This window comes from Stylophora pistillata, chromosome 8 (assembly GCF_964205215.1).
Source record: "Stylophora pistillata chromosome 8, jaStyPist1.2, whole genome shotgun sequence".
In the NCBI taxonomy this organism is placed as follows: domain Eukaryota; kingdom Metazoa; phylum Cnidaria; class Anthozoa; order Scleractinia; family Pocilloporidae; genus Stylophora; species Stylophora pistillata.
Window position 1 is genome coordinate 8,360,012 of NC_142526.1, and position 14,149 is coordinate 8,374,160.

Here is a 14,149-nt window from a genome sequence, read left to right on the forward strand (position 1 = left end):
ATTAATTTGTTATCATGCTAAATAGATGCTGGTCTCTATCACAACAGGGTCACTTTCAGCCTCACTCCAAATCGAAGGCTTAGCAACCAAGCGCAGAACTGTAAAATGGCCTATTGTGGGTAACACTTTGAAGTATTTTCATTTGCAATGGTAATGATAAGTTTGCGTTCGATAAACAATGGATGAAGAAGACTTCTCAAGACTCGACTTTGGATTTCTTTGGATTTCTATCAAAAAACTTTTTTTCCAAAATTTGAACTGCTAAATTTGGGGTGCGGTTTATCTGTCGGTGCAGCTTATCAAGGGGCTTTTACGCTATCTATATTTTGTACTGTTTTCAGCAGTGTTTCCCTGTTTATACCCGACACACTTCAGTTTAATGGTCATCATCAACTACATCTATGAGATTATCAGATGACGGATATTTTCATGGAGTGAATAAGTAGGAGGGATAATGAGTGAGAGTTGGCAGACATTGAAATACTGCGTGTACCAGTAAAATTACACATTATCAACCTGTTGGAAGGTTTGGTTGCAGTGCTAGTGGCAATGTCACTGGAATCATTTTTGGTATATCACTTGCGTTGGAACACACTGGTGGAAGTGTAATATGTGCTGCTGACTGTTTTGAGTCTGTGGAGAACTGGTCAGAGACTTGCATTTGCTCTTCCTAGAAAAAAAAAAAATTGGAAATTCGTATCATAGATACTACAGTACATCTCCTTCTATCCTAATCTTCTTTAATGAAAAAAGGTGAAGTCCGTTTATGGGCCAAGTAGCCCATCAGGCCGGCACTTAACTCTGGTTTCCGTAACGTGAAGCAATTAGGAGTATTTCTACTCCATCCTGGAGGGGTTGCTAGTACCACAGGCGGCCCAAGCTCTCTTTGAGAACCACACAAGGAACACAATTTGCGTATCGATTTATAAGGATTTGTATGGGATTTGCTACAAGATATCCATAGAGATGGTTAAAAGTGAAAATATTAAATAAAAATGGCTTACCTTATTCCATACGTGTGTTGCTTGCTCCTGGTGTCGTTATTTTACCGATTTCACTTCATTTAAGCGGTTTTTTTAATCCTGGTTTTCTCTTCTTTAAGAAAAGAAAACCAGGATTTAAAAAAAAAACCGCTTAAATCACGTGAAATCGGTAAAATAACGACACCAGGAGCAAGCAACACACGTATGGAATAAGGTAAGCCATTTTTATTTAATATTTTCACTTTTAACTATCTCTAAGGATATCTTGTAAAAAATCTCATACAAATCCTTATAAATCGATATGCAAATTATGTTCCTTGTGTGGTTCTCAAAGAGAGCTTGGGCCGCCTGTGCTAGTACGTTACAGGGTTACCCCCGGCATTAAATTTGCCAGTACCCATTTAAACACCTAAGTGAAGAGAGGCACTGTGAGAGTAAAGTGTCTTTCCCAAGAACACAACACAATGTCCCTGGCCAGGGCTCAAACCAGGACCACTCAATCAAGAGTTGAGCCCACTAACCATGAGGTCACCAAACCTCACAACGAATAATGAACTCTTAGACCTAAAAATAAGTTAGTTCAAGAAACTTGTCAGTATGAAAGTTAACTTTTTTCACAAGAATCTCATTGGTTTCAAATCCTAAATCCTCAAATCTGATTGGCTAAATCTACATGCTCCAGCGATCGAGATTTTCCTTACCAGGCCCTAGTACAGACTGCTTCAAGTTTTGCAATTTGCACTTTTCAATGTTTTCACAAGCGAGGCTAAAAGATTTAAAAATTGTAACAAGTGACTCACAGCTATGAGTTTAGACGATAAAAGCTACCAAAGGGGAAGCAAATTCTATTTTCCAGAAGAGGAAAACATATTTCAAGATAAAGAAGACCAGGCCGAAGGTGGTATACAAAACCTTGGGTGCAGTTTCTCCCAGTACAGACCTTCTGGCTAGTAAATAATATATATGTATTTTGTTGTTTTTTTGTTGTAATGGCTACAAGAACTTGTAAAACTACAGGAACTTGTAAAAGAAAATTGAAGTCTATTTATTTATTTTATTTATTCAGGGTTTGCAAGTGGACCATATATGCCTTCAAGGAAGAACTTCCAAACTCTGACAAAACTACATAACAAACACACCTGGCTCTCTTTATTCTCCACTTCTGGACGACGACTCTGAACAGAAGTATCGTCAGGTAATGACAAGTGAGTATGCAAGTTCCCTTCTTCAGAAAAGAGTCCTTGTTCTAGGCTTAAATCTTGCTCTGTATCAAAGTTATCTTCCTTCGTACCTCCATCAGTCTTATTTGGTTCTATAGACAGTATTTCCCATCTTGAATGCTCAATCTTTCCAGCATCTTCATTCTCACAAAGATCAAACCCATTGACCAAAACCTCTGTACGTGCGAATGAAATATCATGGCTTGATTCAGAATGTTGAGGTTTTTCTGTATGAAGTATCTCAGAAAGTTCATCATCTGAGTACTGACTTTCTTCATTCTCCACATTAACACCAGGAACATCACGAAGAAGCATTGGGGTATTATCCTGTGATGCTAACAGAGTATGCGAGGCACTTTCTTCAGAATAGAGAGCCCACTCCGGACTTAAATCCTGCTTTTCATCATGGTCTTCTTCCTCATAATTTACTTCAGTCTTTGTTGACTCTGGTAAAGGCGTGTTCCATTCAGGACAATCACCACTTCCAACATATTTATTGTCACCAATGCTGAACTCACTAGTGAAACCCTCTGTCAATGTTGCTTGGATTTCTTGGCTCATATCAGGTTCACCTTTGTGTGAATGTTGAGTAGATTCTGCTTTTGGATCAGCTTCTTGATATTCACTTGAACTACCATAAACCAAGGGCACTGAACATGAAGGGTCCAGAAAAAAAGATAAAAGTTTAACAATTACCACAAATTAAAACAGTGTTATAATAAAAAAATCTAATATCAAATTTGACTTTCCTTTACTTAACATAGTACCCACAAAAGAATTCTCTAAATATGGAGAAAAGTCATCTGCAGTGTTGAACTGGATCAACTAAACTGCAGCAGAAAATGGTGTGAACTGCACAGACTGAACTGTAAGAGGTTCCCCTAACTTTAAGAACATGTAGTTGGGCAACTCAATTTCACAAATGCTTAAAAACAGACTCAATATTGGGGGTGCCATGCTCTACCTTTTCAGAGAGGAATATGAGTTTAGGCCACACTATGGCACTTTACATAATAAATGAAAGATCAAATTTTCTTCTTTCAATTTAGAGTAAATATTAACTGATGTATCAAGATATTGAAACTGAAGGTTTAAGCTTTGTTAACTATTATAAGGCAATGTTAATTAAATACTACAGTGGGCATCTTCCGCCATTACCATATCACGCACTGCAAATAGCTGCCATGTGCATTTCCTGTGCTTACCTTACAATAGTTGGAGTGGCCGCTGGCCATTGCAAGTATGGCAACGCTATACGCAAAACTGCTTGCCCACGAAGAAAAAGAGGAATTGTAACGCTGTGTTCAAGTTGAATAATATTAAAACTCTCGTTTTATTTAATTTGGTCCTACCAATTTTGGTCCATTTTGGTCCAATTTTGAGCCGGATGCAAATCAGCCGCTCACGACGAGCAATCAAGAATCATGGCACTTGGTCAACAAATGTGTGATATCACCGCTTCACAGCAGCCTTGAAGTGACTCCTAAAGATTCGGTAAGCAGAGTGAGCCAGGTAGATTCTGGTCACTCGAAAGCGCTTTCTCGCTCTAGTTTTTCGTTGTCCTCATCAAAGAGAAGAAGAGACACTAAAATAAAGGCCTCCATTGCAAGCCTTCAAGCAAAACAGCTTGCCGAATGAGTTAAGAGACAATGAAGTACGCGAACTGGAGTTTCAAGAAGAAATGGCTCAAAGGGATATAAAGTGGAAACTTGAATGTCGAAAACGAGAGCTCGACCTACTACGAAGGAAAAGAGAAGACAAAATGGCTGTGATTTCCGCTCAAAATCAAGCTGAAGTGGCACACCTTGAGCATGAAATACTGGGTCAAGAATTTAACGAAGGAAAAACACCAGTATGTTATTTGTGCACTATCTACTTATGGTTTATAGCTCAAGTATTACATCAGGTCTCACTGTCATAGTTATTGTATGGTCAGGGAGAGCAAATTAATTGAAATATAAAAAAAAAGGATTAAAAACAAATATCTCACCACTTAAAGATTCATCCCATTTTTCTGAATCAGACAAGGGACTATCACTTCCAGATGAAACACTTGAGCAATCCTCAGTGTCCGCAAAATAGTCTTCATTGCTTTGCTGTGAGCATAACAGTTGATCATCTTCTAAATCCTCCTCATCTTCAGTACATGCTGTGAGAAGGAACACTTCACATGAAAATTTATGTGTAAAAAAAAAACCCTAGCCAACAATTCACCAAAAAATACCCAAAGCTCATGATAAAAGTTCTCGTTTGCCTTTAATATTGAGATTTAACCATGGGTAGCATAATTATATGGTATGGGAAAAGAAGGGAAGTCAAACTATTTGCACTCAACATTGAGGAGCTCATAAATTATTTAAAACTTTCAGTTGAAAACAAAGACCAGTGCAGATCATTTTAATTTCTTAATACAACATTTTAACTGTACAATTACAACTGAAAGTACAAATAGGCTCTTAGATTAATTTACCTCTATTCTGTGATAGATTCTGCCACCAGATACACTCACTGCACTTTTGTATAAGTTCACACAACTCCCACACCACATCTGAGCCTGGTTGTGAGGCATCTGAATTTTAACACAATCAAAATGATACATGAGAACCAGTGCAACCTGCCTTTCAAAAATGTAGACATGGTGATAGATGCACCAATTGATACTAAGAAAAATTCAAGTTACTTTTAGCACAAAAGCAACTAATCTATGATGACATGTCTCCTTTCTACAATCCTAGCAAGGAAAATTGTCATGATTCAACTTTGTTCTTACCTTAATTTATTTTAAATATCTTTGTCTGATATCAGTTATCATAATTGGGAGACAAAAAAACAAGGAAATGTTTACATCACATCAGAAAAATATGTAATTCACGTCTAAAAACTTCACTCCAGTAGATGCTGACCTTCATTACCATCTTAAAAAGATGTACAACTGACCACGTCTCTCTTCCATTTCCCTAGACCCCTTATTTAGTTGAAGTTCTCTATGTAGCACTCAGACAATAGCTTATAAAAAGTAAAGAATTACCTGACTGCTCCATTTTCTGAGATTCCCTAAATTTGTCCTTTGGTGTCACTAATCTACACAATTAACAGGGAATTTAATTAGTTTCAATTAAGGGTATTGAAAGTTTGAGTTTCACCTCTACTGTATTGACATTCAGTAGCTCCACCTCCATGGGTTCCCCATCTACATCCACTTACTCCGGTTACACTGGTACCATTTCCACTGATTCCACTTCCACTGGCCTCCCCCCTACTGGTTCCTCCCCCATAGGCTCCTCCTCCACTGGTCCCACCTCCACTGGTGCCTCCTCCACTGGTTCCACCTCCACTGGCTCCAGGCATTCCACCAAAACTATCTTGCATGTTCACTGACAACTGAGTGAATATCTTGCAGTACACCATAGAGGTCTGTGCCAGAATTCCTCCATTGGTTGTTGAAATGAGCGAGACTGGAATAACAGCAGGTGTCATTTCAGGTGAAGCTGTGGATATAATGGTGATCAAAAAACCACATTGAAATATAGTAAACCAGTGATATTTGTCCTGATAGTGAATAATGTAATTACATTTACTACCATGAAGAAAAACAAAGAAAACATTCAAAAGAACTTGCTTTTGCTTGGGAACCCTTCATTGTATTATACTCCCACCTACAAGTCAATAAAAGGGATCGATCAGAAACCTGGGTGTTTTTCAAGCTGTGCCAAAACGTATCATTCAGGACTATTCTCTGGTGTTTTTGTGGGGAAGGAGAGGTTAAACTCCTAAAAACTTGTAAATGTGCCTTGTTAAAAATTGGAGCATGTCAAAATTTTCTTGACAATAAATGATTCTCATTTGCAAGAAGTAAACTTTAATAAACATGTGAGATACCTACCTGGATTCTGCTTGACAGATGCACTCTGTCTCCACAAATTAATGACGTGTTTTCCCATCAAACCATACAGCTTGGTAACCCCTTCAATACCATGCTGTACAGCCTTAAAGACAACCCTCTTCATCAGATCTATATAATAGAAATCCATTTCTCCCAGAAACCTTTGGGATCGCGAGTACACACGTACTTTCACAATTCCAGGGTGTTCAGCAGCTGAAGTAAACACAAAACAGAAATCAAAGAAGTTGTAAGTCGATCAGTGTCAAGAATAAGACTAGTCCTTTGCATAAGTCTTTATAAGTCCAGACGAGTCTTTAAGTATTTATTTATTCATTAATATTTTTGGTGCAGGGCTCTACACAAACTTTTCAACTTAGTAGCCCAGTGGCTTGTTACATCTTAGATTTTATGGCAATTTCAGTTTATTTACTAATCAAACTGGCTTATTTTTAAGTGGAATTGAAAACCACAAGCCAAAACTAAATTTCTACCAGTCTGTGCCAAGCCCTGTTGGTGGTTGTTTTGTTTTGTTTTTTTTTTAGACATGGCTTGCATCAGTTGTTTGGGGGTATGTCCTTCAAAGGAGAACCTTTAAAATTCCCTTTATATCTATCTGCAACCAAATTTTGAGGATTATTGCAAATAACACCCACAGGCAGAATTTAAATAAAATTTCATTCATACAGCTGTCTATGACTAGTAAAAGTATGGATTCAGCTCTTTTTCACCTTTAGTAGAGTAGACACTGCAGAAGTTCTAGAGAAGCAGTTGGTAATCTCCTCCATAGCAAGGAGGTCACAATGCAAATTAAGCAATAGCCCACCTCAAGGCACCAGTTAACATGATACCAAAATACTGGTGTGTGGAATTGACACTTACCAGGGGAACAGGGCAAGTAAAGAAGATAATAAAACCAATCAGAAGCACACAGCAATAAAGCTGAAAATCTTCTTCCAGCTCCCCCCATTTCATTGACAAAACTGCTGTACTGACTTGGTTTGAACCTTACCTTATAAAATTTTGTCCTCTTTTTTCCAATAACATACTTGTAATATTCAATCTATACTGATTTTCATACATTACAATTTACTTAATATAGAGATCCCACATGTTAAAGTGAATAGTCTTTTGAACACAACTTTAAACATCCAACTTAAACTACAGACTGAGGCTGTTACACTTTTTATCTCATTCCTAAAACTTGAATTTTGCAAATACTTGCCAGGAATTATCCCAATGAGGTTTACATTGTTTACTTTCTTCAACTCTACAGGATGTTCTCCAAAATAAGCATATCCACCATTGACGTCTTCTGGAAGCACACCCCCCAAGACAATAAGGAACTCATCTCCACCCTGCATGGATGTAACACGGAAGGTTATCAGAAAGTCCAGTTCAACTGTGTGGTGGCAATATCATTAGAGCTTCCTCAGATGACATTGCAAAATTATTAAAATGCAAACCAAAGGGTTTGCAGGTTACTTTCAATATCGTAAAGAAAAGGTTGAGGAAAAAAAAAGACTAAAACTAACTTGCAAAGGGCTTGATGAAGGGATCATCTCCTGCACCACTGTAATGAAACAATTATAAATATTATTATCATAATATCACTGCAAACAAAAATTGCATGAATTTCATTCACAGGGTTGCCACTGATCAGGTATGCAAAAGTTACCAAACCTTGCCTTTCCTCAATAAAAATGAATATAAAACAATCTTGGTTTATTATGAACCAACATAATGACCAGCTCCCCGCTGGCTCGTTGGCTCAGTTAGTAGAGCACTGGTATTGCAGAAGTCGTAGGTTCAAATCCTGTACAGGCCTGAATTTTTCTCAGGCCTTACTTTCATCAATGCTTAAGTACCATTCATCACCGAAAAGATCCCTTTTATATTCCTTCCTTGCCTTTTCTCTTATAAAATTTCCTATAATCTTGCAATATAGAAAGAAAATCATGAGAGAAAAAAAATTTTTTAAGTGCTTCTGCTTCTTTTGGAAACAACTGGTAGTTGTTTCTAACCGTTTGACTTTAAGAGCTCCTACAAGCATCATTTGATGAACCATTCAATTCAAAACCTTAAGAGAATACTTTTTTGGGGAAAATTGTCTCCTGAAACTACAAAATAAAATTTTCTGACCATAACAAACAATATACTAGATATCTGCATGACCTTCAATAATATTTATAACTTTTCCCTGACCAACAAAAAAATTACTTTTTTCACTGATTTCTTCCCAGACCATGACGCCACTAACCAATTTAGCTAATAATTACTTCTGACCAGAAATTATTTAAGACTAACAATTCCTTAGCAGACAAAGGATCAACTTCTGAAAAATGTCATATAAAAAAGAAAACAATAACAACCAGTGACAACAACAAAAAAAAGTATTGGTGCCACAAATAGACAGAACAGGTAGCTCCATAGACTGAAAGGAAAATAATGTGAGCATACAATTATCTTGTTCTTCACTGTTGATAGCCTCAGGGATTTCCACTCTTGAATCACCTGCAAATGTAAGAGTGAAACTGGTTAGAGAAGATCACTGAATGGTGTATGTAGCTCTCAATCGAAGGAATATCAAATCAAAAGCTTACAGCTTTCTGGTTCAGCATTGCTGTTTGCTTCCTCACTTTCCACTCTTGAATGACCTGTTCAATTTTGAACAAAATTTTAAAAAAATTCAGGAAGATGAAATCAAGAACATGTTTCATGACAAATGCCATACCCTAAGAGTAAAAATAAAAACTAAATATGAGCATACAGTTTACATGTTCTTCACTGTTGATAGCCTCAGCACTTTCCACTCTTGAATCACCTGCAAATATTAGAGTGAAACTGTTTAGAGACAGGCACTGAATGGCGTATGTAGTACTAGATTGTAGGAACATCAATTGAAAACAAAAGCTTACAGCTTTCTGGTACAGCATTGCCGTTTGTTTCCTCATTTTCCACTACTGAATGAGCTATTCCATTTGGAATAAAATCAAAAAAAAATTAATTGACATGAAATCAAGAACATGTTTTATGACAAATGCTATTTCCTTGGAATACTAATAAGGCTCCCACAAAAGAACTTCTCTTTAAAGTCAAAAGCATGAGCACATATCTTCATTGGCCAAACACTTAAGGATACAGTAGACTTTTTATTTAAGTCAAACTAAGCATTATTATTTTAACTATAGTTTCCAAGAAAAATTTTGGTAAACTATTAAAACACAAAAATGTATTTCTGAAGTGACTACTTTACCCCGTCAAAGTGTTAAGAGCCAATTATAAAATGTCAACATAACTGATTCCTAAAAGGCTGATAGTTTCGAAAGAAACTGTTTGGGGCTGTGTCGGTGGGAGTAACGAAATAATTTGGATATATCAACAAAGTTGAAATGGTAAATTGGCCCGATGGCCAATTTACCATTTCAACTTTGTTGATATATCCAAATGATTCCTAAAAGGTTTCTAGCGGCAAAACATGCTGGTCCTTGAAATTCTCCTGCTTTCTGTTGCACACAGAGATCTGAATCAGCACACTTGACAGATAAATTGTAAAGTAACTCACAAGAATATTCAAAAATCCCCACATGGTTTTGAAGACCAACCCCTTAGGATTGATAGCATGCAGAAGTTTTATTTCTGCAGTAAGATTTAAGATGCAATTTATGTGTTCAAAGAAACATCATCCATTTCAAATTGTTGTGGCCTATTCAGTTAACAATTGGATCAAGCTAAAACTAAATTATTTTTGCTGAATAGCACATTTCATAACCTTTTCCTTGATATATATATATATATATATAAGTAGAAGCTTGTAAGGGGTCCCACAAACAATGCTGATCAGTCTCAAACGCGCTGCCTGGAGGATCACTGAAGCGATCGTGGGCTCTTGAAATAACGTAAATAAGAGCAGAAATGTAATGGTCAAGAGGCCAACTCCAATGTATAGCTTTGTTGGTTTAATAGCTCGACGTTTCGACCGTCTCGGTCTTCTTCAGGAGCATACTAATTACATGAGCAATATTCAAATTTAAAATTCGTGTCAACAGTAAACATGTCATGACGTGATAATATAAAAATAGAATAGATAACAGCGAAACGTGTCATAGTGTCTAAAATAGATAAATTAAAGTACCGGTAGTTATAATTCATGTAGTAAGCTTATTGATTGTAGGATTGAGTCTTAATATCCAATAATTTTTTCTTGCTTTTCTGATTTCTTGATTTTGTCTTCTAACTTTTTCAATAACCATAAGTTTAAGATGGTGGACTCCACAGTTCTTAAAATGTCTGACAGAGGGTATTACAGTTTTTATGTCCACCCTTGACGTCGCTAGTGTTGATTGCCACGGTGGTGAATTGGGTGACCTGTCTCGCCTACGTACTGATCGTTACATTTGCTGCATTCAATCAGGTATATCACATTGCTAGTCTTGCATGACGTGTGTTGTCGCAGTGTTATAGTTTCTCCTCTAGTGCTGCTTTTAACTGACCCTGTAAATTCCCCGTATGTTTTGCTGTAGTTGCATCTTATGTCAGCCCTACAGGGCCAGAATCTGGGACTAGTGGATTGCAATGGTTTCTGCTTTCTATGTTGATGAGGGAAATGAATTTTGAGATTTTTGTTAGTTTTGAATGATCAGCCACAGATTGTACAGGTAGACTGTACAGATTGTACAGGTAGTGTCAGATGGGAACTTGAATGTGTGGACTGCTTATACCGTGTGGGGATTCATCAGTGGAGGGGGTTGTGTCAGCGGCGATCGGCGATCGCAGTCTCTTGTGGGTAAGCATCTGTGTTAAATTACGCCCTTTTCGATAGGTAACAAGAGGTGTTTCTTTGAATATGGCCTTTGTGTTGGACGAGGTCAAGAGTATTTGATGGTGCTCCTTGAGGATTTTGTGGATGTTTGGCAGTGCTGGGTTGTAAGTTATTACAAGTGGTACACGGTCAGTGGAGGAAATAGGTTTGCTTGTGAGCGCTTCCTGCCTTGATGTTCTCCTTGCTTTCATGATACATTCCTTAATCAACTTATTCTTGTCACCTCGCTTAAGTAGTATGTTGTGTAGCTCACGTGCTCGTTTTTCAAAAAACTCGTTGTCGGAGCAGATACGTCGTAGTCTCAATGCCAAGCTGTATGGGATGGATGTTTTAGTGTGTCGTGGATGACAGCTGGCCCAGTTTAGGTATTGGTGGGTATCGGTAGGTTTTGTGTATGAGTCTGTGCTAAGTTCGCCATTGTTTTTGATGATGACTTGAACGTCTAGGAAAGGGATGCTTGTAGTTGATGTGGTTTGTTCAAACTTGATGTGTGGGTCAAAGGAGTTACATTTGTTAAAGAAGTTTTTGAGTTTTTCTTCGCCGTGTGTCCATATGAAAAAAATGTCATCAATGTATCTGAACCAGACAAGAGGTTGGTCAGTAGCTTCTATCAAAAAGCGATTCTCAAGGCGACCCATGTAGAGATTTGCGTAACTCGGTGCCATTCGTGTTCCCATAGCCGTTCCTGTTTGTTGAATGTAATGTTTGCCTTGAAAGGTTACATTATTACAAGTTAGAACGAGATTGATGAATTGTCCCATAGTTTCCCTAATCTGTTGTTTGCAAAATTATTAAGATCAAGAGGTCCTTTTCATACGCTCACTAGTTAGCTGCCCTAGCTAGCTTTTTTCTGAATAGGCCTTGAGAGCGAGGCATCACTGTAAGCCACTATCATCACGATTTAAGGAGTGTGGGCAGAGTTAATATGCCAGGCTTCCAAACAAAGGCACTGGTGGTAATTAATGTCAATTAGTGATAACTTTAGAATCTTCTCACCCAATTGTAAGGTTTATGTTGGGAATGTGTGCTCCAAACAAAGCTGAATTTTCATTCTTGCAATGGTGCTCTTTCAAATGTGTACCAAACTGACATTTGGTCTGTCTGATGTACTTGTGATCACATTCATTGCACAGAATAGAATAAATAGCATCAGTTCATTGTTCTTTTGAGATAAAATTATTAGGTTTGGCAAAAATACTCCCCAAAGTCTGAAAAGGTTTTTTAGCAAATTTAACATTGTGGCTATTCAAAATTCTCTTGATGGGTCCTGTAACAGTGTCTTTAAAGGTATGGAAAAACAGCAAAACCAGTCATTGGTTCCTTCTCATCAGGGGCCTTTCTAGTTGTAACTAGTACCTGGCAGCTACAGAGAAGTGTTTTGGTATAGCCATTTACCTTTAGGGTGTTTAAACTATACTTTCTCTCCTCAGCTTTTGAAATCGATAGAAGATAGTAGACAGTCAGCCCTCCTGAGTAAAGTTTAAGCAATGGACTTTTTATGGCAAGTAGGTTGGTGAGAGTTGAAAGTGAGGTATTTCTCAGTGTAAGTCGGTTTACAAAAGACACTTGTTGTTTAATTCCCCAGTTCCACTCTGCACACCTTTAAACAGGAATTCCATTGAGACCAATCATCTCTTTTGTTAGTCTCTGACTTATACAATTACTAGTAAACTTGCAAGAATTTTGTTGCATATTGTTGAGAATATTGATTACCCTCCCTTATAAAACTTTTTTATGGTTCAGTTGACATTAAGGATGGTGGATGCTAATAGGGAACTAATTTTTCCCAGCGAATGATTTTGCAAGCAAAACAGATCTTATCAAGGGCCATCAAACTCCAAAAAGAAAACTGGCATGGGTGTAGCCATGCTATTTTTTTGAGATAAGGTTTGAATTCAGAAAAAGTGCTGATGTTGCATTTTTTTAAAAAGTGAAGGAAAATAATATGCCCCCTTCAATTTCTTTTGAATTCAATTTTTTACAACAAAATCAATAGTATACATAAAAAATCTTCAAAATAAGAGGCAAAAACAATCCTCAGAACAGAGTGATGCAAGCTTTTATCATCAGTTGCATTAATATTGAGGCCATTTTTAATCCTGATCACAGTCTCACTTGCACAACCAAAAATACTGGCAAAACAGTTTTTGCAATGAATGAAAAATTAACTGTTTGTTCTATAGATGTGTTTCTTTTGTTTGCCGCCATTGAAAATAGGGGTCTCCACATGTTTTCTTAAGTTATTTCAGTTTCTTCAAGTTTGTCATCACACTTTGTTCATCTTTCCTGACACTCCCCTGTAAGTAAACACATTAACACCTGCATAGCATGATTGTCTTATGTGAGATAAGCCTTTCCCTGCCTCACCATGCTTAGTAGTAGTACTACTGTGATCACAACAAATGAGCAAACTGAAGTCTTCGCAAGTATGATTTTTGGTTCCTTTCTGACTGCATTAGACCTTCTGAAGCTCAAAATGAAATGTGAATATGCTATTAAAAACTCTGTTTGGAAAATAATGGGTACAAAAGTCTTAGAAGTGACAGAATCAGTTCTAGAGTCAACCACTTTTAGATTCTCTGAAGCAATACCAAGTATGGTCATAAAGTGAAAAAATAACTTTATTACTTCAAGTGAGGCCTGGCAACAACTTGATGTTTCCAGGGCCTGGTAGTTATTATGTTTACACTAGATTTGTTGTTTCACAATTTGCAACTTAATGCTATGCAATTTAATCCTATGCAATTTACTAGCCATGAAGTAAAGTAAACAACGAGCTAGGCATGGAATATTCGAGTGATCTTACTGCTCGGGTTTTGTACACGCCAGAATTTTGTACCAGCTCTTTCACTTCTAACAGTCCATCAAGAAATGGTTTGAATAGAACTTTTGTCCTGAAATATTTCCTGATGTTTATCGTCTAGCTTCTCGTTCACAGTTTCCAAGAAACAAGAGATTCACAGGCGTGTTTGGACAAATGCATAGAATTCACTGATTTCATGTTTATATTTTATCTTAATTTTTGAGTAAAACTTTTATGCATCTTTGGTTTTTTTCCTTGAAATATGTTCTTTAATGGTCTTCTTTCGTCAGAGCATTTCTTTGAGGAAAGATGATTTGAGAGAAAATAACTGAGCATTGTGTTTTCTTTTCTATTTCCCCATAGGCAAGATCCAGCTTCCCACCGGCTCTCCTACCCCCTTTTCTCTTGGGCCCTCATCCCCCATCCCCTCTACTTGTATGC

At 37.3% G+C, this 14,149-nt stretch overlaps 1 protein-coding gene across 1 annotated transcript in view; it reads right to left on the reverse strand.

Moving 5' to 3' along the window:
- Nucleotides 1-14,149, reverse strand: part of LOC111328599 (uncharacterized) — a 197,905-nt gene that overhangs the window by 154,201 nt on the left and 29,555 nt on the right. The window contains exons 9-20 of the mRNA XM_088731658.1: nucleotides 9,002-9,055; nucleotides 8,854-8,907; nucleotides 8,687-8,740; nucleotides 8,544-8,597; nucleotides 7,619-7,656; nucleotides 7,309-7,441; nucleotides 6,087-6,299; nucleotides 5,347-5,691; nucleotides 4,674-4,772; nucleotides 4,194-4,352; nucleotides 2,123-2,853; nucleotides 517-670 (exon numbers count right to left, since the gene is read on the reverse strand). Of these exons, the coding sequence (XP_088587784.1) occupies nucleotides 517-670; nucleotides 2,123-2,853; nucleotides 4,194-4,352; nucleotides 4,674-4,772; nucleotides 5,347-5,691; nucleotides 6,087-6,299; nucleotides 7,309-7,441; nucleotides 7,619-7,656; nucleotides 8,544-8,597; nucleotides 8,687-8,740; nucleotides 8,854-8,907; nucleotides 9,002-9,055 (2,088 nt within the window). The remainder of the gene's footprint in view (nucleotides 1-516; nucleotides 671-2,122; nucleotides 2,854-4,193; nucleotides 4,353-4,673; nucleotides 4,773-5,346; nucleotides 5,692-6,086; nucleotides 6,300-7,308; nucleotides 7,442-7,618; nucleotides 7,657-8,543; nucleotides 8,598-8,686; nucleotides 8,741-8,853; nucleotides 8,908-9,001; nucleotides 9,056-14,149) is intronic.